Here is a 27,184-nt window from a genome sequence, read left to right as displayed (position 1 = left end):
AAACAAGGAACTGCGGAAAGAGGGGGAGAACTTTTGCATGTTGTAAAATTAATTATATAAATATTATTATTTTTTTAAAAAAAGATTTCTGTTCTGGACAAGGGACGACTAAGCGAACACTGACAATTTCTGCTCCTGTTTCTGTTGTCATCAGAAACCTCTGACATCCCTAACTCTGAGTATGACTAACACTGAATACAATCCGATAGGATTTGCTTCCAAGTCGACACGTATAGAATGGCGCTGTAAGTTATCATCTATGTGTTTGCTACCACCAAGACAGGGAGGAAGTCTACAGAGAGCTCTTTGTTAACTAGAAGGGTGTTGCAATAAGGAAAAACGATGCTTCTCTTGTTACATTTCAATTCCGATTGATGCTTCTGGTCCAGCCAGCAGCTTTGCATTCTTGTTTTCATTTACAGTATTCTTTCCTGAATTCTGAAATCAAAAAGAGGAGATGGAGGATCAGGGGGATCAGGGGATTTCATGCCAGGATTCCACTGAGCCACAGTTGCATGTATCCAAATTTGAACATATGCCCCCTCCCGAAAAAAATAGCATCAAAAGGAGCATAGAGCTTCCAATAATTTAAAAAGAGAAATAACAAATATTACGTTTGAGTGAATAATAATTAGTAACAACAACAACATCATCATCATCAACAACAACAACAACAATTTATTTATACCCCGCCCATCTGGCTGAGTTTCCCCAGCCACTCTGGGCAGCTCCCAATTGAGTATTAAAAACAATTCAGCATTAAATATTAAAAACTTCCCTAAACAGGGCTGCCTCCAGATGTCTTAAAAACAGGATAGTTGCTTATTTCCTTGAAATTGATGGGAGGGCATTCCACAGGGCGGGCGCCACTACCAAGAAGGCCCTCTGCCTGGTTCCCTGTAACCTCACTTCTCGCAGGGAGGGAACCGCCAGAAGGCCCTCAGCGCTGGATCTCAGTGTCCGGGCTGAACGATGGGGGTGGAGACGCTCCTTCAGGTATACAGGACGGAGGCCGTTTAGGGCTTTAAAGTTCAGCAGCAACACTTTGAATTGTGCTCGGAAATGTACTGGGAGCCAATGCAGATCTCTCAGGACCAGTTTTATATGGTCCTGGCGGCCACTCCCAGTCACCAGTCTAGCTGCCGCATTCTGGATTAATTGCAGTTTCCAAGTCACCTTCAAAGGTAGCCCAACATAGAGCGCATTGCAGTAGTCCAAGCGGGAGATAACTAGAGCATGCAATAAATCACTCTCGATAGAAAAGCAAGCAGAATGATTCCAAAACCAAATTGAAGCAACCATGGTAGTTAAAAAGCATTCAGTTAGCCTGGAAATGGCATGGCATGTTGATGGAGTACTGCTTACTCCTGACACTCGCTATGGCTAGTTCTACGCAGCCAACATGACTACGGGTCAAGGAGTCAGGTGGTTGGCCATATTTCTCCAAGTAATTTGTCTGCATCCTCAGGCTACAAGAAACTAAACTGACCCAGTATAGATGGAGCAGACTATGCTCTAACTGTGGCATCCAACTCTGACCAAATCTGAGTGATTTGATCCCTAAAGTGCCTTGCAATGTTTTTCTGCAGGCCTCTGAGGATGTCAGAGCAACGCTCTCTTGGCCAGAAAAAGCCCATTCACCACCCAGAAAAGCTCTGCCAGAGGGCTACTTGCAGACGCAATGGTAGCAGAGGAGTAAGCTTTCTTCAATGCCGCTACCACCATGCGGTAGGCACGATGGCGCAGCCTCACCCAGGTTCAGATCGCGACTTACACCACCTGCGCTCTAGCCACCGACCCTCCTGTTTCATAGCATGCAGGTCACTGGAATGCCAAGGCAACCTGCTTGCCTCACTGCAACCATAAGGACACTCAGGAGCAATTGTTTCAATGGCTCTATTTATCTCACCATTCCACAGTGAGACGAGAGCGCCAGCTGGCTTGAGAAACAGTGCATTAAAAAGTAGCAGTTTATAGCAAAAGGCAGAAGCACGTGGATTTTGGACAATGTCGTGTGAATGCGGATTAAAAACCCAGTGAGTGCACGGTAAACGGCAGGGAGAATTCTCAAATGTGGAAGAAAGTGTCAAGAAGATTCTGCTAGCACATCAGAAGCCAGCATGCCGGCATTTCTCCCAAAGGGAAACAGTGACTCATCACCAGCAACCAAAAATCAATCACAGAGCTCATAATAACCCCCTTGTAAGCAAGCTGTGGTGGGCTTGATGAGAGGGTTAAAGCTATGGAAACTCCTTTTCTCCATCTGTGGCTGGCTTTGCTAACACCAGAGGGTGACACACCCTCTCCCATCATGCACTGGGGAACTTCGGCAAGGGAAACACAAATTGCCCCAACTCCACCTCCTTCTCTTACCTTTATCTAAGTCAATGTTCTTAGGTGGGAGGACCCTGTTATGTTCCGCCTTCTCCTTCAGGATATTGTTCTTGTAATCTGTAGCAGGAAAAGATCTCAGTTCAATGAGCAGCACTGAACAGAAGCTGGTGGAGGCGAAAGCCCCAGAACACCCATCAAAGTTCCAAAGACAGTGTGCAGATTGGTTGGGGGGGGGGTGCTAAAGACGCAGATGGCGCTGTGGTCTAAACCACTGAGCCTCCTAGGCTTGCTGATCTGAAGGTCGGCGGTTTGAATCCCCGTGACGGAGTGAGCTCCCGTTGCTCAGTCTCCGCTCCTGCCAACCTAGCAGTTCGAAAGCACGCCAAAAAGTGCAAGGAGATAAATAGGTACCGCTCTGGCGGGAAGGCAAATAACATTTCCATGCGCTGCTCTGGTTTCGGTGTTTTGTTTGACTAAGAAGTGGCTTAGTCATGCTGGCCACATGACCCAGAAAAACTGTCTGCGGACAAACACCGGCTCCCTTGGCCTGTAAAGCAAGATGAGTGCCACAACCCCAGAGTTGTCTGCGACTGGACTTAACTGTCAGGGGTCCTTTACCTTTACCTTTTTTAAAGAGGTCAGACCATTTGTGAACTTTTCAAAGAAAGAAACATAATATATGTGGGGCTGGTCCTTGGGGCTAGTCTGGAAGCTTTAGCTAGTGCAGAACGCTGCAGCTAGACTTGTGACATGCAATATCGAAAGCAACATGACGGCTAGAAACAATTACAGTATAGAAAACTTTATGGAATAATGCAAAACATCAAAATTATGAAACCGAAGTCTCTGAAAGTCCTTGAATAAGTCACATCAAGCTTGCAAACTTTGTATAATTGGCTATTGTCCAATTCTGATGTCCAGCTCTGAACTCTGCTGAACAGTGTTTCTGGATAGCAACTACTGTTTCGTTCAGTTCTTCATCAGCCAATTAGTTCAACAAACATTTGTGAGTAGAAAGATGTGTAATAATCGTATGAGCACTGTTCCATAGTATTTTTCATTCTTGTGTATATTACATCAATTCGAAAAAATATTGGTTAATGAAGAAATTACACATCTTTGCAACACAGAGACTTGTGACAAGAACAGCCTATTGCTAACACATGTCACCCGTCTTGAAAGACCTGCAGAGGCTTCCCATCTGCTACTAGTACAGGTTTAAGATTCTGGTACTGGTGTATAAAGTCCTGAGTACCTTAGGCTCATCTTCCCCTGTATGTCACAAGCAGATCATCCAGGGGGAGAACTACTGGTGCTTCCTCATGAACCAGAAGCACAACTCTGTGTGCTTTGAGTGCAGTGGGCTGCGTGGCACTTTCTCCCACCAGAAGTCAGCCAGAATCTTTGCTGAGTTTCACACGTCCAGTTAAAACCTTTTTACTTCAGGAGGACTTTGCATCATGAATGTTCTTTCTTTAAAATTCTGAGGTTTATGTTTTAAATTTTGTATGTTTATTTTTTTTATTGCTGTCAACCACTTTGAGACCTACAGTGCATGGTGAAAAGCAGGATATACATTTTTAAAATAAACAAATAATGAATAAGAGAAGTCATAGCCGGGTATTGTTAACTCAGCTTCATAATTTGCATAATTTGTTTCACAGTGGTACCTTGGTTCTCTAACTTAATCCATTCAACTCCCAAAACTGTTCGAAAACCAAGGCACGGCTTCTGATTGGCTGCAGGAGCTTCCTGCACTCAAGCGGAAGCCAGGTTGGATGTTCGGCTTCCGAAAAACATTTGCAAACTGGGTTACTTCCGGGTTTGCGGTGTTCAGGAGCTAATTTGCTCAGGAACCAAGCCGTTCGAGAACCAAGGTACCACTGTAATGTTCTTTCTGTATTTTTTTTAAAGAAACTTTGTGCAATGCAACAGCTAATTAAACACCAGTTTAAGCTATGTTGCCTCTTCTTCCCATTGTTCAGGCATGCTGGCTCCAAAGCAATACAGTGGTACCTCGGGTTAAGAACTTAATTTGTTCCGGAGGTCCGTTCTTAACCTGAAACTGTTCTTAACCTGAAGCACTACTTTAGCTAATGGGGCCTCCCGCTGCTGCCGCACCGCCGGAGCACAATTTCTGTTCTCATCCTGAAGCAAAGTTCTTAACCCGAGGTACTACTTCTGGGCTAGCGGAGTCTGTAACCTGAAGTGTATGTAACCTGAAGTGTATGTAACCCAAGGTACCACTGTACTAGTTTTCAGAGTTCAGCTCTAGAATGTGTAAAGGGCTTGCTTACCACTCCAAAACAACCTCCAACACTTACCCAACTTAATATCTTCACTTTTGTAGTTGGATACATCTGGTGTGTGGACTGGGAACTCGCTGAGATTCACTTCTTTCCTGGCAAAGCAAAAGAGGAGGGTTCTGATTATTTTTTTTGTTAAGTCAGATGCATTTCTAGCACTAGATTATACATCATCACATCTGTGCAACGGATGGCAATGGACTCTTCTTGACACTTTTGAACTTTTAATCACTCAGGGTGTTATTTCAATGAGCACAGAGGCTAGAAAAAGATGTTTGCTTAAATGAACATTGATGGCTACTAGCTAATATAAACTGAGGCTGCTTTAAAATGCAACACTTTGTCAGGATGTTTGCCTGAACCCCATAAGTAAACAAATAGATGCTATTTAGATGATAAGCTGGAGAAGAGCAACATCTGATGGTTAACTGCAACCCAAGTGAGACATTAGTCCAGGAACGGCATATCAGATCAGTTCATACTGGATTTTTTTAACAAATGAAATCCTCATGCATTCGTAATTTCAATGTTCTACTTATTGATGGACAACAAGTCCCTTTGGTGCAAGGAACCAGTTTCTACTCACTCATCAAATTTTCTCACGTTGCACTCAAAACCTAGAAAAGAGAAAGAAAAGTCACTCAAGGGCTTTGACATCAGGGAACCATTTTTTGCAGGCATGAATAAGCAGTCACAAACCAATTCACATCTCATTTTCATGATGCTTGTTGATCGAACCAGTTCCCCCTGTAGCAGCCATCCATTCTGAACTGACAAGATACTATGGGCTGCACATACGTGCCTGAATCAGACAGGGTACTTTCTTTTGGGAAACCTCGTTCATACCTCTTGTGCTATAATGGAGTCGAGGAATGGATTTCATTCATTACAAAATAAATGCACTCCTCTACTCAGAACTCCTTCAAACCTCAGCTCAAAACCCACAAATGGGTGGACCTTCCTAGGATGGAGAGCAATAGACCAGGCGGGGCTGTGGGTGTGTGACTTCAGCTGGTGCAGGAAGCTGGAGAGACAGAGGCTTGTCTCGCTCTGGGCTAAACTCAAATCTGTGGCTTGGGGATCGCCCTGGGAATCTAATGTGGAAGAAAGATCTATGGGTGTGTTAATGTTGTGAGCCTCTCTATCCTAGGCTCAGATTGAATATATGTGTAAATAAAACCATAAAGATACTCCAGTCTCCTGTGACCTTCATTCCAAAGAAACTGAACCCTGGGAGAGTGCAGATACCCCTGAAACAGTATTGAAAGCGGGATTGCATATAACTGCCCCAACACCATCATGAGCACAAAATCACCATGAACACAAAATAAATAGGACATCAGGAGGGCTCCAGATGCCCAGAAACTCACCTCTTCTCCGGCGCTTGCGTGTGACGAGTACCACAAGGATCAGCAGCAGAATAAAGAGCAGCAGCGTTGCCAGGATGTACCCTAACTGGTGGAAGAAATGAGCACGGCTCTCAGGAATGATGACATTGATCACGTTGTGGCCACGGCCGGCGTTCGGATCTGGGTGGCAGAGAGGGAAACCGAGAAGAAGGAGTGGGTCAATGGTTCTTCTTGCAAAGGGGAAGAAACTAACAATCTAGGTAACAGCTCAAAACAAGCCAGACTGTGGCTCAATGGTATAGAGTACATGCTTTGCATGTAGGAAGTCATAGCCTCAGCTTCTGGGAAGCGCATAGGCAGGGCATGTTGGCAACAGACCATTCCAATGGTTGCCCTTCAGCACGTGATCATAGGATGCTGTCTTATCCCAAGTCTGATCCCTGGTCCATCCATCTTAGTGCTGTCATGGCACAATAAAAATATAAGATTCTACCTGTCTGATATTAACCTGTAGGTAACTGCAAGGGTGGCTGAGCTTCTGTCAATAGTATCTCTTGGAGTGATGAATGGCACAGTTTAGCAGGAAGACACTCCAATTAAAATTTCTGATTCTATATATCTGATATGGCTGCTTCTTTGTACATCGTTTTTGAAAATTGTATATGGATGTTTTAAGATGGTCTATATCTGCAATGCCTAATAAAGGTTTGGAGAAAGAAAGAAGCTTAATGCTGTCTACACTGACATGAAGCAGTAGCCCAGGGTTTCAAGAATATTTCAGCACCTTACCTGGAGATGCTGGGGATTGAACCTGGGTCCTTCTACATGCAAGGCAGATGCTCTACAGGCCTGAGCTACAGCCCTTTCCTAGGCTGCATATTCAGGGATATACTGCTTAATGGAGGCGCCACTTAGCTATCATGGCCAAGAGCCATTGATAGACTGATCCTCCTCCATCCCTTTGTCTAATCCCCTTGCGGCAGTAGATTCCATACATTAATCACGTGCCCTATCACTGAGAAGTATTTCCTTTTGCCTGTCTCAACTCTTCTGAAAAATCAGCTTCAATCAATGAGCCTCACAGAAGAAAGGGAGGGAGAAAATAAATGTTTTCCATTAGACTGTAGGCTCAACTCTTAATGGCTGCCACCACTAACATCTATGGAACAAAATAACATAGCGCACATCGTACCAAGTTGTGCCATTTGTCCATCTGGGATACTCTAATCCATGGGTAGGCAAACCAAGGCCAAGGGGCCGGATCCGGCCCAATCGCCTTCTAAATCTGGCCCGCGGACGGTCCGGGAATCAGCGTGTTTTTACATGAGTAGAATGCGTCCTTTTATTTAAAATGCATCTCTGGGTTATTTGTGGGGCATAGGAATTTGTTCATTTCCCCCCCCCCCATATAGTCCGGCCCCCCCACAAGGGCTGAGGGACAGTGGACCAACCCCCTGCTGAAAAAGTTTGCTGACCCCTGCTCTAATGAGCAGCAACTCTCTGAGCCAGAGGTTTATCAAATCACTTGCTGTTGGGGTTTTTTAACTAGTTTCTCATTTTCCCAAATTTTAACTCCAGTTCTGCACATTTCCATATGGGTAAAATGGATAGCTCAGTTGGTTAGAGTGTGGTGCTGATAACGCCAAGGTTGCAGGTTTGATCCCTGTATGGGACAGCTGCTTATTCCTGTATTGCAGGGGGTTGGACTAGACCAGTGTTTCCCAACCTTGTGCTTCCAGCTGTTTTTGGACTACAATTCCCATCATCCCTTGCCACTGGTCTTGCTAGTCAGGGATGATGGGAGTTGTAGTTCAAAAACAGCTGGAGGCACAAGGTTGGGAAACACTGGACTAGACAGTCCACAGATCTGCAATTCTAATTCTACAACCAACAACCCGCAAGCAAAACGGGATGAGTGCTCATTGCTGTATAACCGATCCACCAACAATTCAGAATGAATCCTAAAGAAAAACCAGGCACAGCCTATCTAACTTCTGTGTAAGCTTCCTGCAGGCAAATCAGAACGGACGCTCAATCAACAGGTCGTTCAGAGGAACCTTATGTGCTGTAAACCTTACCGAGGGGAAGGAATGTTGACGCAGGCCAAGAGAGCAAGTTTAGATAAAACAAAATAAAACCACACATGCGTGCGCACACTGAAAAAAGAACAGCAATGCAGGGAGTAAGCCAGAAATCCATTCCTTTGCAGGGCGTATGTTGAGCTGGAGAAGGGAAACTTTAGAGAAAGTCGCCAGTGCGGAATGTATCTCTCTGGACAGATTAACCAGGCAGATCATGTTTAAAAAAGAGATTTGGAGCCATTCAAAGGGGTTAGACAAATCCAGATGAGCGGCTGATAGCGGCAGTCTGGGTTTGTTTTGCTTAATTTACCTTGCGGGGCAGAAGGTTAGGGCAGGAGCTCCTTTTGCTTTGTGGAATGTCTCACCGCCCACACCCAATACAAGTCTATACCGCAGTCCCTATCAGTGGTGGCCAGTGCCCATTGGGACTGATGGAGTGACTGTAGACATGCAAGGAGGCTGCGATTTCTGCCCCGCCCTGTCTTACCTCCTTTCTGCTTGAGTTCTGGTTCCACTAAAACCTATGTTGCTCATTTGGCTATCCACTATGGCCGAAACTAATGCAATAAGTACTGGGTTGCGTCCAATGAATTTTTACTGGGAGCAGGCCCACTGAAATTAATGGAAGTCAGATATGCCCATTGATTTCAATGGCTCTACTATGAGTAAGACTAGCATTGGATACAACCCCATTAAATTAAATACTTAATTAACTTCAATGGGAGGGAAACACAGAAAGTGACAAAACGGTTTATGTTACATATACGAAGAAGAAAACAAGGATAGCAAACACAGCTCGTTTTCGCTTGCGTGATTTCCATTCCTGACCTTGGGGCAAACCTGCCGATTGTGGCAATTAACCCTCGCATTTCTGTTTCCGACGGAGTTCTCCGTCTTCTTCTCTAGGCGGAAGGCAAGGAAACCGACAGTAGGTGGAGACATAGCCAACTCATTTGCGTTTTGTCCCCATCTGAGACTAAGGGGGAGTGCTGCAACCTGGACTGGTTATGAGTAAAAATGCAGGCAATTCTCACAGTGGCCAACCAGATGTCTATGGAAAGCCTGCACTTTTCCCGATTGTGATTCCCAGCAACTGGTATTCAGAGGCATACTGCCTCTGACAGATGAAGCATTTATTATTATTATTATTATTATTATTATTATTATTATTATTATTATTATTAAATTTATATACCATTTACAGAGCCATTGTGGCAAGTAGCTATGGCAAGCCTCCTCCTCTAGACAGGCGTTCGATCTGATCAAGCAGGGCTAACTCAAAATTAGGCAAAATTTCAACTCTTTCCTCACTAAAACTTAAGCTACAAGGCAGCCTTCAAGCCCAGTAAAGACACTGCAACATATGTTGAAGATGTTCTAATTGATGGTGATAACACTACGCTAACCTTCCCTTTTCACAAAATATGAGCAATCCATAAAAACAGGGAACAGATGGCTTATTGCTGTTGCGGTTTTAAAAAGAAAAATGCTGGGGTTGGGGGGAGGAGGAGAAGCACCTTCCACTGAAAGCCACAGAGTTAACTTCAGATTTGACGGCGAGGATCAGCCAAAATAGAACTAGGCCATGTTGATATTGTAAGCAGAGTAACATTTCCTGTCTAGAGAACTGTTCCAGATTTGGAGCTGCGCCCAGGATTAAGAGGATCCAAGGAAATGCTTCGTGGCTATGATTTTTCTTTATCTTTCCTTACGTGCGCATGTGTGTGTTAAGGCTCTGTCCCTGTAGGAGTTTACACGGTCACACAGCGGGGGTTCAAGAGGCGGTTGCAGCAACTCTCGCTGCTGAGTAAACACAAATCTACTTCCCACTGCGCTGCTTTTTAGGGGCGGAGGAAGGCGGGTGCGGGGGGGTGCAGACAGTCCCGGGTGTCACCACTGAGGGGGGTGACAAAATCCCAGGTGGCACTCACTACAGGGCCTGCAGTGCACCTGAGCTACGCACCTCTCCTGGGAGAGACACGGTGGCTTGGGCGTGGCAGGCTCCGTGCTGCCCAAATGGCAGGAGGCTGGCAGACTCCAGAGGCCCCGCAGTGTGCCTTGCCCTTATGGGTGGCTCGTCCCACCCCTGGGCACGCCACCCCAGGTGCCCGAGCGGCTTCCTCCACCGCAGCCTCTTTCCCCCAGTATTGGGGGAAACCGAACATGCAGTGAAGAGGGAAGATTCACGACAGACAGAAGAAAGTAAGAACATAAGAAGGACCTGGTGGATCAGGCCAATGGCCCACCTAGTCCAGCATCCTTCTCTCACAGTGGCCACCTGTGGGAAACCAGCAAGCAAGATCCCGAGCGCCAGAGCACTCTCCCCTCCTGTGGTTTCCAGCAGAAGCTTGCCTGCTGAGGATAGCCATCGAAGCTAGCAGCCTTCTCTGTTTTTTTTTTTTAGTACAGTGGGTGGTGCTGTGGGTTAAACCACTGAGCCTAGGGCTTGCTGATCAGAAGGTCAGCGGTTTGAATCCCCGCGACGGGGTGAGCTCCTGTTGTTCGGTCCTTGCTCCTGCCAACCTAGCAGTTTGAAAGTACGTCAAAGTTCAAGTAGATAAATTGGTACCGCTCCGGCGGGAAGGTAAAGGGCATTTCCGTGCACTGCTCTGGTTTGCCAGAAGCGGCTTTGTCATGCTGGCCATGTGACCCGGAAGCTGTACGCCGGCTCCCTCGGTCAATAAATCGAGATGAGCGCCGCAACCCCAGAGTCAGCCATGACTAGACCTAATGGTCAGGGGTCCCTTTACCTTTACCTCTGGTTGAGAACGGGATCCGTCCTGGAGGCCGTTCGCAACATGAAAAGCCCGCAACCTGAAGTGCCATATCTGCGCAGGTGTGTGGTGCGATTTCGCGCTTGTGTGCATGCACAAGCAGCAAAACCCAGAAGTAACCCTTTCTGGTACTTCCGGGTCGCCGCGGGACGCAACCTGAAAGAACGTATCATGAAGCAAACGTAACATGAGGTGTGACTGTACTTCTTCACACAATGCAATAGTTAAACCACCAGAATTTGATCCCGGGAAAGGTAGTGCCTTATAAAGGGGATCAGACAAACTCATGGAGGAGAAGGCTACCCATGGCTAGAAGCCATTATTATTATGTACTTTCCCTCACTGTCGGAGGCCGTAAACCTCTAGGTTATAGTTGGCAGGAATCACAAAAGGGGAGAGTTCTCTTGGCCTCAGGTCCTGCTTGTTGGCTTTCCAGGGGCATCCGACTGACCATTATCAGAAGAGGATGCTGAGACTGGATGTAATGGGAGGATGGGCATCATTCCTAACTGTTTATTGCTAAGATTAGTGGGATGTTTGGGTGGGTGTGGGGGTGTGAGGAGAGCTGAGTGCAAAGGTCTGATCCAGCAGAGCTCTTCTTGTAATCTTTACAAGCCGGTGAGAACTTCCAGCTGCCTTTCCGAAGCGAAAAGACAGAAGGAAAATAAATACTGTTCCCATTGGTTCAGCAAGTTCTCCCTGTTCAGAAAAAGAAAAGAAGGGAAAACTCCACCCAGGAGTTTGAACTGTGGAAGGGGGGAAGGAAACATCTCCCCCCCCCCAAAAAAAAAAAACCACCAGTTTTTGTTATGCACTGCTTAGAGATATATTTCCCTCAGGATTTGGGACAATTTTCTGGTTGTAATCGAAATAAATTCCACTCGTTGTTTGGGGGGTGGATGGGAACGGTTTCTTCTCCTTCAAGTTTCTCTATGATTGGTTTGTTTGTTTGTTTTTTCAACTTTGCATGTGCAAATTTGAATTGTGCCTTCTGACTTATTCCCACAAGACCAGCTGCTCCCATATGGCATCTGATTTCTCTCTCCCCCCCCCATTCCACCACTCGTGAACCCAACACACTGCGGTGCTCCATAAACTACCATCACCCAGCCCATTAAAAAATTATCATGCCAACTACAGCTTCAATATTAAACAGCCAATAAATATTAAAGGCATGATAAATATTTTAAAATGTTAATAAGCATTGAGCTGTACCCTGCAGGTTTTCTTTAAAAAATGATTTCAAAACTCCACATATATTTCTCACTGTTTTGATTGGGATAGCTTTAAAAAGAGAACAAGATTGAAAGGTACCTACTTATTCCGGAGATGGAAAACATGGAATGGAGTGAAACTGTGAAGGATGTGGCTCTTTTGAGCTATGGGCAACCATTTTCCACATTGACCTGTTTGTCATGGAACCCCTGTTGCAAAGGATTCTGGTACGTAAGTGACGTTGCACACCTGATTCACCCTTGAATCCTCCACAACAGGAGTTCCACGATGGTGTCATGACCCTGAAGTCCACAGGGTCACGGTGGGCTGAGGAGCTGGACCATGTTCCTGGCTCTGCGCTTGATGGTGGTGAACAAGAGCTCACTGAACCTGAGACACCCCACCGCACCAGGACTCCTAAAACCAGAGCAGGAACCAACACAGGTGGTGGAGGAAAAAGCCATCTGAGAAGGAATCCCTATCCTTATTGGGACAGGAGGGGGGGGTAGGAAGGTGAGCTTGAACCACCTCCCTTCCAAACTGAGGCCTACATGAGGAGGTGTCAACTCAGATACCTTGTTCTTATGAGTGGGCAAACTGTTATGATGAGGTGGTCACCCCCCCAAAAAAAACCCAAGTATCTTACACTCATGTGGTGGAGAAATCACTGTGAGAGTGACATCCATTTTCTCACAAGAAAGATCCTTGCCTTTCTTAAGGGGGCTTTTTTGTTGTTGTTGCTGAAGAAGCAGCCATTTTCTTCAGAGCAAAGACCCTTATCTTTCACAAGGAGACAATAATTTGTTCAAGGGGCAGCCAATTTCTCTCAACCGAGTTCCTTGGGTTGTATCCAATGCTAATCATACTTAGAGTAGACCCACTGAAATTAATACACATAACCAACTTCAGTCCCTTCATTCCAATGGGCCTGCTATGAGTAAAACATAGTTGGCATCAACCTCTTCTATAGATAGATAAAGAAGCAGCTATTTTCTTCTCACAACAAAGTTCCTTATCTTTCACAAGGGGGCAAATGTTTTCCTGCAGCAAAATTGCCTCTTTTGATGCAGCAAAAAGTCCCTCCTTTGATGGAAGACCAATTTTGACTCTGTGCGTGTTGGAATTACCTACCTGCAGCCGGCGCATTGTGACGAGTAAAGTTCACCACCACCACCTTCTTTTCCGGTTCCGGCTCCACAACAGAGACCTGAAAGATCCTGCGTTCGTGAAGGCCACAGTAATGATGGTGGAGGTGGCAGGAATAGGTGCCTTCATCAGCCACTTCCAAACCGGATATCCTCAAGGAGAAGTCTCCCTGGGCGAAAGCCTTGTCAGTGATATTCATCTTTTGCCGGATAAACAAGGGACCATAAGAGCGCCCCTCTCCAGAGGCGTACAGGTCAATGAGGCGATCGGCCTTGTCATGAGGCACCCCTGGTGGCTGCCAGTCCCAGTGGACCACCTGCTGGTCCTCTTCGTCATGCCGCTCGGTCCAGATTTGGTTCCGGTTAATACAGGGGAGTAAGACGGCGCTTCCCTTCAGGGCCACGATCACAACTTTCTCCCCATCCCAAAACTTCTCCACTTCTTCGACTGTTGAAAGAACCGTGCAAAAGATACAGTGAGGGGGGAAAGTATTTGATGCCCTGCTAAATTTGCCCGTTTGCCCTCTGACGAAGAAATGACCTGTCCATAATTTTAATGGTAGGTTTATTGTAGCTGTGAGTGACAGAATAACAACTACGATTCAGGAAATACCATTTTGCATGTTCTGTTTTCCAAGCACTGGGAAGTTCAAAGCAACCTTTGCTGTGACAAGCCTATAGCTCCAACTCTCCTCACCAACATGCTATGAAAAAAGACAGGCATGGAAATAGGTGTGTCCTCCAACAAAGACCCATATCTCCTAGAACTATGAGGCCATGGAGAAGCTCAGTTACCTTCCCTGACCTCTACTCAGTGACTTTAGCTTTTGGTCTTCTATGGAAGTGCTTTATTCTACTTTGACTTGACTTTGTGTTGGCTAGACCAGGCATGGGGAACCTCTGACCCTCTAGATCAGGGTTTCCCAAACTTGGGTCTCCAGCTATCTTTTTTGGACTATGGTTCCCATCATCCCTGACCACTTGTCCTGCTAGCTAGGGATGATGGGAGTTGTAGTTCAAAAACAGCTGGAGACTCAAGTTTGGGAACCCTTGCTCTAGATGATGCTGGCCTTTCACCATCCCTGACAAATTAACCATGCTGGCTGGGAGAGATGGGAGTTGGGAGCTTAACCATATCTGGATGGCTACAGGTTCCCCATCCCTGTTTTAATCCATCTTAATAAAAGCCAGAGCAACCACTCATACCGAGACATAGGAGGGAGTCTTCTTTCTGGAGAGTGATCCCAGCTCCCAAGAACCTTCCACCCAAGGAAGGGGAATTTGTGGTCCTCCAGATGTTGCTAGCCTACAACTCCCATCATCCCTGACCATTGCCCATGCTGGTTGGAGCTGATGGCAGCTGGATTCCAACAGCACTTGGGGTCTCCTGTTCTACATCCTTGGCCAAGGTTCCAGCCTGTGGTTGACTTTGCTGTGTGGAATTGCCCCCAGAGATGCTCAGAAAGCAAGACTTAACTGGCTGGTGCAAGATGCTATGTATGACTCAAGGTACTTTCCAAAGCAGCTTTAGAAGTGAGCGACCAAAGCCATATTGCCAATTAAGAACACATCTGTTGCTCCTTATCTTCTCCTCCACAAAACCTGGAGAGGAGCCATATTCTGAGCTATTGCACAGATGAATGGCATGACGGTACAAACTGAATCAAGCTTTTCCCAGCATAGTGAATCACAACTGCAGCGTGTAGTGAGGAGAAGGTGTCAAACTTGGACCGGGAAGAGCAGAGTTCAAATCTCCCACCCATCTGAGCCATCTGTCAGCCTAGCCTCATTCTGAGTGCCCTTTTTCTGAACCTTTTCTAACACTACCATGTGCTTTCTGAGGTGAGGCTTACTAAGAACTATACTGGGCACAAGCCCATACAGTCTTTTTGAAAAGTCCCAAATCTCCCTACCCCTAAATCAGCCTTCCCGAACCTGATGCTATCACCCGACTCCAAATGTTTTGGACTCCATCATCCTTGATGAACTTTCTGGCTGCAGCTGCTGGGAGTCGTAGTCTGACACAGATTGGAAGACGCCAGATAGGGAAAAGCGATCCTCCTGGTTTCAAAGGGCTTGCTAGTCCGCACAGAGAGGGAGAAGCCTGGAATTTTCCTAGGCCTCATTTTCGGCACAGTACAGCTGATGCTCCTCTAAGCCTTTTGATGCAGCCTTGTGACAGGAAATGCTCCGATGCCCACAAACATCTTAATTACAGCTCCCTGGCCATCCATTTGCTCTGTACATGTGGCTGCCTCAAACAAGACTTGTGCGAGTTTACAAAAGAGGAACATGATGGGGAGCAAAAACACTAGGCACAAACACACACACACCCTCCCGCTTTCATCTTGCCGCAGATGAAACAACAACAACAGCATTTACCTTCTTCGGTTACATCCAGTTGTATCTTCACAATTTCATACAGGTGACAGTAATGGTGGTGGAGGTTACAAGAGTAGATGCCTTGGTCGCTCCTGGAGATGTCTTGATTGAAATGCAGTAAGGAGAGAGGGAGAGAGAGAACCAAAGCTGTCAACCTTCCCTTTTTTTGCGGGAAATTCCCTTATTCCAGCGCCGTTTCCCGCTGCTTCCCACTGCTATCCTGCATTGTTAGATATCCCATAGACTGTCCCCGGGACAGGTGAGGCTGCTGATCCCTTATTTTCAAATCTGAAAGTTGACAGCTATGGAGAGAACTTTGGCATCCAGGTAACAAAACCATGGGGTTGCAGCCAGTGCTAGTCTTGCTCAGAGTTGACCCATCCAAGTTAATGGGCAAGACTAATTTCAGTTCCTTAATTTGCACAGGTCCACTATAAGTCAAACTTAGTCAGAGAAGGAAGGGACCCTGACGGTCATCTAGATCAACCCTCTGCTCAGTGCAGAAGTATTGCAGCTGCAGTATTCTTGACACATACCTGCCCAACCTCTCGTTAAATATATCCAGCTAAGGTGAGCCCACCACCTCCCAAAGTTGGTCACATGCCTTCCCCCAAAGCATCCTGGGAACTGTAGCTTACCCCTAGGGCACTGCGCTACAGTTCTCTACAGCCTTAAGAAACTAAATGAAATAAACCAACAATCAGCATCTCCTGTTTAAGGATCAGTGGTAGATGATGAAGGGCAGGGGAAGGAGCTATTTCCCCGAGCTTCATCATGTTACTTTCTAAGAGGGAAAATTCACCACAAGGTGATCATTTCCACTGCACCTGGAGTACAATCATAGGATTGAAGGGGCCCTCGTGCGGTGAGAGCTGGTATTTAGCAAGCCAAACTTCAAGCTTGCTCATGATGCTAAAGACCCCAGTTCTGGGATACTCCATTCCGTTCCCGACTGGCATCCCCTTAAAGGTAAAGGTAAAGGTAAAGGGACCCCTGACCATTAGGTCCAGTCTGGGGTTGCGGCACTCATCTCACTTTACTGGCTGAGGGGGCTGGCATACAGCTTCCGGGTCATGTGGCGAACCAGAGCAGCGCACGGAAACGCCGTTTACCTTCCCGCCGGAGCGGTACCTATTTATCTACTTGCACTTTGACGTGCTTTTGAACTGCTAGGTTGGCAGGAGCAGGGACCAAGCAACGGGAGCTCACCCCGTCGCAGGGATTCGAACCGCCGACCTTCCGATCGTCAAGTCCTAGGCTCTGTGGTTTAACCCACAGCGCCACCCACGTCCCTGGTTTCCCCTTACAGTCAGACAAAACACACACACTGATGGCTGGTGCTCATGGGGACTGGTGGGGCTGCAGACAAGGAGACCAACAGTAGGTGGAGCCAGAGCCAATGACAAGCAGAACCACCCCTTGAGGGGATGTGAGGAAGGAAGGTGGGGTTGGCAGGGTAGACTGGGACTGGACCAGCCTCCACTGTGCACAGCTATGCGCTCCCCCAGAACAGAAATGCAGCATTCTGTGGCTACAGAGCATGCTCAGCTACTACTAGGCTGCTTTAGGCCCTGCTGCCAGTACTAATTAATCAATCTTTAATGGGCTACTCATTAATGCATTATATTTACACCCCTGCTTTGGCCCAAACTGGCAAACAAAAACAAAAAGGAAATTAATATGTTTGAAATCACAAAAGGTCCTACTTTATGATTTCTATTGATCCAGTGTTTACTTCTCTTGGGTTTTTAAAAATGCTGCTTTTGTTTATTTTTAAAATATTTATTCGCTTTGTTAACATCTGGGGGTTTTTTTGGGGGGGGTGCTGTAAAAGAAAAAGAAGGATTGATTTGGAACATAGGAAGCTGCCTCATAACTGAGTCAGAACATTGGGTCCATTGAATTAGGTCAGCATTGCCAGCACTGGCTGGCAGCCCTACTGAGACATGCCAAGAATGGAACCCGATACCTTCTGCATGCAAAGCAGATGCTCTGCTACTGAGCTATGGCTCTTCCTGTCTGCTCATTTCACAACCAGGCGAAGTGTGTGTGTGTGTGTGTGTGTGTAACCATCTTGGGTCCCGGTACCTTTGACAACCAGTGAGAAGTTGCCATCCACAAATGCATTTTCCGGCATGAAAATCCGCCCTTGGTTGTAGCCGCTGTAGACTCGCTGATCCCCGGCCGAATACATGTCGCACAGTCGCTCGGCGTTGTAGTCTCCATACTGGTTCCTGTACAGATCCCAGTGGACCACACGCTGGCGGTCGTTCAGGCGGTCCTGGGTCCACACCATCCTGTAGCTCTTGCAGGAGAGGACCGTTCGAGTGCCCGCCTTGGCAGTGATGTTCTGCACAGACACTACTACGCTCTCGAGATTGGAAGCATCCACTGGGGCTGTCATATGGGAGAGAGAGGGGGGGAAGAAGAAGCCATGTGGGGAGATGTACCCACAATCGAAAGCCTGTCTTTCTCTGCCCACCAGGACTTGAACCCACAACCGAAAGGCCAACCTAAGAAGATGCCCCCTGGATCAGGCCATAGGCCCATCTAGTCCAGCATCCTGTTCTCACGGTGGCCAATCAGATGCCCCGATGGGAAGCCCAAAAGCAGGACCTGCTCTCCCCATATGCGATTCCTTTTCTATCGGTGGTACACAGAAGCTTATTGCCTCCAACACTGGAGCTACAACAATAGCTGTAATGGCTAACAGCCTAACCACTGGCAACCGTAGCCTAGTGTAGATCATATCTCAGCTGATACAACTCTCATACTGTAACAGCTCAATCCCATACATGCCTTATTTCTGAGAAGTCCCATTTGGTTCAATGGGGCTTTCTCCCAGGTAAGTGTACATGGGGTGTCAGTCCAGGTCTGAGAGCCAGTGTGCTGTAGTGGTTAGGAGTGCTGGATCAGGACCTGGGAGACCAGGGTACAAATCCCCACTTGGCCATGAAGCTAACTGAGTGATCTTGAACTAGGCATACTCTCTTAGCCTAACCTCCCTCACAAGGATGTTGTTGTTGCTGCCATAAGGCTAAAATGGGGAAAGAGGGAGAACTGCATATGCCACCTTTGGCTCCTTATAGGAAAATGCAGGTTATAAATGTAAAAATAAGTAACCACTATAACAATTTATAAGGATTTTTAAGGTCACGGAGGCAGATTCCCCCCCACCCCCGATCTACGCCAACCCCATAACCACCAGGCCCACAAATTAATAAGGTTTTTGTGACATTCAACATGGTTTGATTGCAGTAATTATTACTATTACTATTATTTAGATTTGTTAGTTGCTTGTTACCAAAAGGTTGCCAAGTGACTTACAAGAAGTTTAAAAACATAAGTGCATTATTACACCATTAACATGATTCATACAAAGCAGCTGAAGTTCGTACGAAATATTTGTATTTACCTGAATAGGGATGGACAACAGACTCTGAAAGGAGAAAGAAAAAGAAAATATTAGTGACGCAATAGGTGGATCTGCATTGATTAGTTGTGTTTCCTCTCAGGGATTTGACTTGGCAAGCCAGGATGCAGCCTCAAAAGGATATTTGTCCTTTCCCCAGTAGGGCTGACCAAAATCCCGCTGGATTCAGGGACACAGATCCCCACCAAGCGGATGCACCAACTCTGTAGCCGTCAGACATGTCATCCCCAAAACTACCAGGCTTCCAACAGGACATGGGAATCCTGTAACACTAACCTGCTTGCTGATAACCTTCTGTCGACGCCAACCCCAGAGAGCCAGCCAGCTTGGTTTCTGTTTCGCCCTGCCATTTTGTGTACTAATTGGTATCTGAAATATACTCAGAGCTGAGAGTGGATTTCATGCTCTTTATTCAGCTCATAGTGGTGAGGAGGAATGGAAGTTCCCCCAGAATGTCTGCTTTATATACATTATTTACACAATGGGCCCCACGTAATTGGCTAATTCTGGGATTCTCCTGTAGGCCAATCAGGTTGCGGATTCACTTCCACATGGAGCTGGATTGGGTGGCTCCTGTGGACAAATCAGACTGCTGCACTCTGAATCCTATTGTTCTAGGACCAATCAGACTGCTGCATTCTGAATCCTATTCAACTCAGTACATAACAGTATCTAACATGTTTTTAACTTCATTGCCATTCATTGCTTGCGAATGACATTATCTGTTATTACGGATTATGTTAAGGGTCCTTGGATGTTTTTTTCATGGAAAAAACGGTGGCCTTCTTCCAGACATTGTTGGGCTGCAGCTCCCATCGCCCTTGGGCGTTGGCCATGCCGTCTGCAGCTGATGAGGGCTGGGAGTCCAACGACATTAGGAGGGCCACACATTCCGCACCCATGATCGATAAAGAGACAAGCTGGTACCTCGTTGCAACAGTTTTTCTGCAGGTCTATTTGCTGTTCAAGCAATATTATCAGAGGTAGGCCCATAGCTCAGCGGTAGAGCATCTGCTTTGCATGCAGAGGGTCCCAGTTTCAATCCCAGGCATCTCCAGGTAGGGCTGGGAGAGGCTCCCTGCCTGAAACCCTGGAAAGCTGCTGCCAGTCAGTGTAGACAATACTGAACCAAGTGGACTATTGGTCTGACTCTGCATAAGGCAGCTTTCCACAGTCCTACATTCCTATTTCATTTCTTTCTTGTGGCACATTAGCAGCTCCCTCTTGCTGCACATTGTTTTGGGAATTACTGCGCTAAGGCCTGGCCTTCCATGTTTCCCAGTGTTTTCCTCACGGGTGAATCTCCTCCCACAGCGGACATTTTGGAAAAGGAAAAGCCAACTGTATAAGCAAAGAACTCTTACTCCCCTCTCTGCCCTTGGAAAGTCTGGGCATTTTGGGGGTTGGCTTTTTGTTTTTTTTAACGGTGCCGGCAGCAGATATGTTCCCATCCCAAATTACTGCTCCATGGAGGAGGTCAGATTGCAGCCTTGGAACTGGTGCCAAGAAGCAATGAGGAGAGAGCAATGAGGATGGAATGCAGATGGGAATAATCACACATGGAGGGTTTTCAAAGCATTCCTTCCTTAAGGAACTTGCTACAACACAGTTTTTCTGGTGATGCTCGGACCTCCCTACTCTCCACCCCCCCTCCAAAAAAAACACACTAGCAAACACACACACACACACACACACACACACACACACACACCCTTCTGCAAGACAAATAAAACACTAGACAAAAAAAGCAGGCAGTGCTCTCACCCAAGAAACAGACAAGTCACTCCCACAGCAAAAAAGCCCCCCAAACTAATTCTTAATTATATAATGGGGGGCATCAAGGGATGTTCAAATGATGGTGCCAATGTGGGGGTCTTTCAGGGCTTTGTGCTGCCCATGGGCACCACACTGGAAATGCTGGGGTGCTGTTACCCATATTCCCCCCCCCCACTCTCGAGGGGCTAAAAGCAGTGGAGGCTGGTCCACCTGGGCACATGTGGCAGTGCCCCACCAGCTTAGACCTTCCTGCTTTCTTTCTTATAAACGGTTGGCCCTGCCTGCCAACTTCCTCTTCCTTAGCTGTCCTTGCAGAACTGAACAGGGAGGAAAAAGGGGCGTAGCTGGTAGCAGTTGGCTCTGCCAACTATTGGGGTGCCCTACATTCCGCCCCACCACTCCCAGTGGGTGCCAGCCACCACTGGGTAAAAGCAGCCAGAGGGGGTACCAGGGGGTAGCTTTTAGTGGGGGGAAAGATGGCCTCATCCATTACTCTTTGGCCTCATCCCTTCCACAAGCTCAACTTTGGAATTGCCTAATTTGCTACCTTGCATATTTGCAGCTCATTTCATGCCTTTTGCACACACGATTTATCCCTGTCACATTCCCAGTTTGCACGCACGGACCTTCTTGAATCACAGTCGCTCACACTGCTTGCAGAATGGGCACTGGTGTCGTATTATTTACTATCCGAACTTACTAGTCACTTGCCACATGCACAAAAGGTCTCCAAGGGACTTACAAAAACATTTTAAGAGCTTAAATAAAAACAATCTGTTATAATAAAAAAATGCAACCATTCTTTTTCTTTTTTAAGAAAAAATCTACAGCACGAAGAAGCTTAAGCTGCAACAAAATCATCATAACCAACAAACATCCTTCTAGCCCATCAAACGCCTGGAAAAAATAGGTCAGTTTTTCCGTACGTTTTATCCTGCGCGAAAAGCTAATGTTAATACAGTGCACACTTACGTAGTTTGGCACTGCCAGATTTACAGGCAAAGGCAAACTCTTATGTGCTGTTTCTTTCAGGTGTTGAGTGGATAGCTGAGCAGACAGGATGGGCATCAATGGGGAGAATCAGCTGTTTCCTTCCCTCGGAGGAACTATAATGCTCAGATTCCCAGCTTTCATTAAAAAGAGAGAAAGTAGCTTTCTTCCCATTTTTGTGTGAGAAACTAACTTGCTCCCCTCTTCAGAGAGCCAGTGTGGTGTAGTGGTTAAGAGCGGTAATCTCGTAATCTGGTGAACCGGGTTCGCGTCTCCACTCCTCCACATGCAGCTGCTGGGTGACCTTGGGCCAGTCACACTTCTCTGAAGTCTCTCAGCCCCACTCACCTCACAGAGTGTTTGTTGTGGGGGAGGAAGGGAAAGGAGATTGTTAGCCGCTTTGAGACTCCTTAGGGTAGTGATAAAGTGGGGTATCAAATCCAAATTCTTCTTCTTCATCATCATCATTCTTTCATTTTAATTAATAATTTAATTTAATTTAATTTGTACATCACCCTTCATATGTAGATCTCAGCATACTTTTTCACTTTGCCCTACTCCTGGAAGGGGTGTTGAATGTGCTGCGAAATGTGGCTCTGTGTGGTCATCACCTTTTGCGAACTATAGTTTCCATGATTATTTTGGGGGAAGGGAAAGCTGCTGAACTACAACTCCCATCAGCCTCAGCAAGCATGGCCGATGGCCAGAGGGATGATGGGAGTCGTAGTTCAGCAACCTCTGGTGGGCCAAAGGTTCCCCACACCTGTGATATAAGCAGGGGCGGCATGGCCTTGAGATGAAACAGGAAGTGCCACCCTGCTGCTACCACCCACCTGCTCCTGCCACTGCTGCATGCCCTGCCACTGCTGCTGCTGAAACTGGCGCCAATGGCGCTGCTGCTTTACCACTGGAGGAGGAGGCGGGGCACATGCAGAGGTGCCGCCTGGGGGGTTTCTGCCGCCTGAGGCAGTGACCTCACCCTGCCTAATGGCTGGGCCGTCTCTGGGTATAAGACGACTTCAAATGGATGGTATGGATGTGAACTGAGTCTCATCATCACTGCTTCAAAGTCATGACATGGTGCCTGCCTTTTTAGATACAGGAAGCAGCAAGGCCATTTCACACCGCGTGTGTGTGTGACAAAGCACATGCTTTTTCTATTTTTCAGGTTAACAAATGCCAACTCCCTCGCAGATCCCATAGATCCAATATCTTACAAATCATTTTATATAAAAAAAAATTGGCCATGCTTCCAAAAAGCAGGAAACTCACCAGATGTGCCTTTTCATCGGAACAGCACAATCCTTGAGCCATGAATAGGATTTAACCCTGCTTCTGGGCTGTTTTATTGTGCCAGGCTTACCTACTAACACGATAAAAGACCACCCAAGTCCTAGATCTCCTGCGGGGCTGTGGCATGCTTGCCGTGCTATAACTAGCTGCCTGCAGTTTTCAACAGCTGAATCTGCTTCACTGTGTTAAGCTACAAGCACAGGGAAAGGGAGAAGCTGCAACAGTTCCCGCTTCTGCCCATCCTGCTGCCCTCGCTGAGCCTCTGAGCAAGCTATATCTGACAGCTTGAAGACACACCTACTCATCCCATCCTGAAAGAAAACCATTCATCAATATGTGGTATGGCATTTTGATGTCCGTTTGGGCTTCTATCCAAGCAGAACCCAGGGCAGGTGATCAATTGTGTGTGTTTGTGGGGGTTAATCGTTTGTCACCCGCCCCGCCCCCCAACTTTTCATTGCATTTCTCCATCACTTTCCCAACCCCAAAAAGTCTTCCTTTTAAAGTGGGTAGGTTGTGCTTGGGCAAAATAGCGCTTCAATCCACTTTAACTGCTGAAATCTGAATTTCCAGTGTGCACCTGAATTCTTCATGACGGCCTGGCAGTCACCAGAATATGCAGATGTTTCAAGAAAGAGGCATGCAGGGAAGGAGGCGGCCCCCCCTGTACCGTTCTAGATGCTGTTGCACCTGGGCTCATTCATCCCAGCCCGAGGGCTTCCTTAGGCACTTGGCTGCCTTAGGCAAAGGAGGGAAGGAGCCTCACCCTCCCAGACCCAGCAAGCTCTTGTCAACTTTGATAGCATCTTTCCTGGGCTTTGCTACCCAAGTTCCAGGTAAGACCTGTCAGAAGACTGAAACTAGGTCATCTTGCATGCAGGATGCGCTGAACCTGGGGTGGCCACTTGCCCCCCTGTACAGAGGAGAGTCCTCTAAAGGAAGAGCTGTCAGAGGGCACTCCTCAATTTGAAGAAGACCTTTTTTTGAAGTCCACAAAATGCAGGAGTCTGTTTCCTTACTCTTTGCACTGTCTCCAGAACAGATGTGTGTGTTCATTCCTGGCACCCAGTGAAATGTGGGCATGTTGAAGGGGACATGTTCTATGCAGGAGAGGCTGAGACAGTGCAGGTTATCTGCAGGAGCTGATAGTCTAACCTCTATATCAGTTCTGTGCTAGCAAATTGGGTTGGGTGCTCAGTGAATTGGTCATCGGGAAGAGCTTTCTTTCTCTGCTGGCAGGATCATGCAGAAAATCCAGACTGGATGAGGCCCATGCCAAGTACACATTGAGCTGTACAGAGGATGCTGGTCCACCCATTCAGCTCTGCACCTTTCAGCGGCTCTCTATTTGCCAGTTGCAGGAGGGAGAGTGGTTGCCTTAAACAATCTGCTTTTGGGGTCTTCCTAGAAAAATCTGATTTATTTTCAGTATAAGCTGTGCTGGAGGTTGTTCTGGATCAAAAGGCGGGACTGAAACAAAACAATCAACTTTTGCCAAACGTAACAGTTTTAATAACTTCATATTAGCTTCACGAGTTGCAAAAAATTGACAAGCGCCCGGGGACGGAAGATGCCAGCAACTGTTCCACACAGCTCAGTAATATATAGGGATTGGTAAATAAGCAAGTTTTGGGTTCTCCATTTCTCATTTTCCCAGTCTTCAGTTCTCTACAATTTCCACATCAGTTTGCAATTTAAGAAAAGGAAGAATCCTCATGAAAATGTACTATCTGCGCTTTCCGGAAACAACTGAAGATGTTTTTGTTCCGACAGGCTTTTCCTGCTGGATAAATGGATCATTGCTACAAGTGTCCATTTGTTTGGGTTTTCAGTCTTGTTTTTCAATGTATTTGTTGCTTTTCTTTTAGAATGTTTTAAATTATATGTAAATCACCTTAAGATGGTGGTTTAGAAGGCGATTAATAAATCAGTGGTGATGATGATGATAATCCATCAGCAGTTCCTGTACAAATTTCTCCTAATACACAGATTTCTGAATGCAATTTTCCCTGATAAAGACATTTTTGCAAAGCAAGTTTCCCTGATATAATGCATTCTGTATGTGGTTTATACTGATATGCCTCTTAATGTACACTTAACCCTAGTATATGCATTTTTGCACACATAAATTGGCTGGAGAACTGCATTGCAAGATCCTGAGAAGGATGAGTTTTGAAGAATGTCTGTGTTTTGTTTGTGTGTGTTGTTTTGGAAAGTGCTAATTAAGCAAATTCATCATTAAATGCAAACGGAATCAAATTTCTCCCTCGTCCCTAGTAATTTTCCACTAGGCTCTCCCTAGGCAAAGTCTCTTTGCTTTGGATGTATTTGCAAAACCACATTTTTAAAAAAAGGAAAACAGCAGCAGCACCACACTTTGCAGCAGAAAGAGAGGGAAAGGCTAAAGAGATTTTGGTATAAAAGAGTGTTATGTAAGACTGAAGAGTCCCTGGATTTCAAATCCCGAGTCAGCTATCCGTCCCATTAAGGGATCTTGGGCCAGTAACTATTTCCATCTCCCAGAAGAATAAAGGAATGGAAAAGACAGATGCTAAAAAATCTTTTCGCAGACCAGTTTTGAGCAGACTGTAGCTATGTAAGCAAGCTTTTAGGTTATACAGAATACTTCACTGGCATGAGTAGGAACTCAGTTTAAGTCAAAACTTTGCATCCTTCTACACTGACAAAACTTTTCCCCCCTGACCTTTCTTTAGCAAACTGTTCCCTAACTCACTCAAGCCTCACCATTTGTAGTATTATGAGAGTCTGCTCTATATCAATCATTAGCTTCTGTTCCACCCCTGGTCTGTGTGCTCACTATAGAGTATAAAAAGTTGTTGTAAGGATTAAATGTGAGCTAGGAAACTCTCTGATAGAGGGAAACGCCATCAACAGCAATGCCCTAAATGTTTTACCAGTGATAATTAGTGCTGCTCCCACAGTTAATCAACTGAACTATTAGTTGATTAATCTACAAATACAAATTGTAACAGCCTGCTTTTGACCCCCTCCTCTTTTGACTTGCCATGCTTTGTCTGATTTTAAACAATATGTAAAATTTGGCAAACCTCTCTAACATACGGCATACTTTATAGATGGTTTGTTTTTACAGAGGGGGAGTTGAGGCAGAGGGGGCGAAGAAAGAAAAAGACAGAGCTGCTTTTCCCCTGAGCCCAAGACAGAAAAAATGAGACACCTTTGCAAGCAGTTCTCTTATCAACACCACTTTGCTTCCCCAGGTGTTCTAAGGTCACTGCATTATTATTTTTTACTGATCCTGTTTCTTTGCTTTTAACAGCAACCTAACACAGAGAAGACCCAACAAAGGAAGCCTTTTCTTACCACTCAACGCTACAACAGTAAAGGCTGCATCTGCCTGGTTTCTGCATTTCGGGCTGTGTTTAACGGCATAGCAGCTAAGCCAAAACAAAAGTATTTGTAAGTGAAATCCTACACGGTTTTCACCTCAGTGATACAGGATTGATTCTTCTGTCCGTAGCAGATCCACAGTGTGTGCAGAAATTAAACCGGTGCAGCATCCCCAAAGATGCAGATGCAGTGGTGAGGTTTGACCTGTGGGATTTCTGCCTGCTGTGCTTCCTCCAAAATATTCCTAATACAAGCAGATAGGGCTGGCTTTTCTGCAAAAACAAAACAAAAACCCTGGCCTATATGGAATTCTTCCTAGCAGGCCACCTGAGCAAAACTATTATCTTTCAAAAAGAATTTGCTTTGAAACGTACCTTGCAGCAGCAACAGCAGCAGGCCCAGGAGGAATCTGTTTGCGTGCTCCATGTCTCCTGCTTGCTCTCCCTTTCTTTCTTTCTCCCTCCTTCCCTGCCCAAAAGACAACCTCTTTCAGTTTGCTCTTCCCTGCTCTCCTTCCTTGCTTGAAAACATGATCTCATCAGTTTACAGCCCAGCGAACATGGGCATGCAGCAGTCCTGCCCCCACCTACAGGTTTTTCACTTCTTGCCTTCTTTCTCCATCCCCCCCTCCTCTCTTCTCCCCAACACTTCGCTGCTCAGCTTCAACTTCTACATAACACGCTGGCTCTCTGAACAACACTTCCCCCTGCAAGGAGCTCCCAAGCCCCTTTTGATGT

At 46.3% G+C, this 27,184-nt stretch overlaps 1 protein-coding gene across 1 annotated transcript; it reads right to left on the bottom strand.

The window, feature by feature from the left end:
• Positions 1 to 27: 27 nt before the first annotated feature.
• On the bottom strand, positions 28 to 27,184 carry MXRA8 (matrix remodeling associated 8). The gene is made up of 10 exons (XM_028740855.2): positions 26,822 to 27,184; positions 19,002 to 19,025; positions 17,675 to 17,983; positions 15,587 to 15,688; positions 13,191 to 13,652; positions 6,011 to 6,169; positions 5,227 to 5,257; positions 4,659 to 4,735; positions 2,374 to 2,451; positions 28 to 438 (listed from the first exon to the last, which is right to left on the bottom strand). Exons 1-10 carry the CDS (start codon positions 26,871 to 26,873, stop codon positions 413 to 415), a joined length of 1,320 nt encoding a protein of 439 aa, XP_028596688.2. The 5' UTR covers positions 26,874 to 27,184; the 3' UTR covers positions 28 to 412.

Source organism: Podarcis muralis, chromosome 7 (assembly GCF_964188315.1).
Source record: "Podarcis muralis chromosome 7, rPodMur119.hap1.1, whole genome shotgun sequence".
Lineage (NCBI taxonomy): Eukaryota > Metazoa > Chordata > Lepidosauria > Squamata > Lacertidae > Podarcis > Podarcis muralis.
The sequence above is the reverse complement of the archived record's forward strand: the minus strand, read 5'-3'. Positions and strand labels throughout refer to the sequence as shown.

Excerpts from the sequence above, each read along its gene's own strand:
- MXRA8 (XM_028740855.2), bottom strand. The coding sequence starts at position 26,873 with ATGGAGCACGCAAACAGATTCCTCCTGGGCCTGCTGCTGTTGCTGCTG. Across the intron at positions 17,984-19,001 it reads TGTTGTCCATCCCTATTCAG|CCCCAGTGGATGCTTCCAAT; the intron begins GTAAATACAAAT and ends CCCATATGACAG. Across the intron at positions 4,736-5,226 it reads AACGTGAGAAAATTTGATGA|GAAAGAAGTGAATCTCAGCG; the intron begins GTGAGTAGAAAC and ends TTGCTTTGCCAG.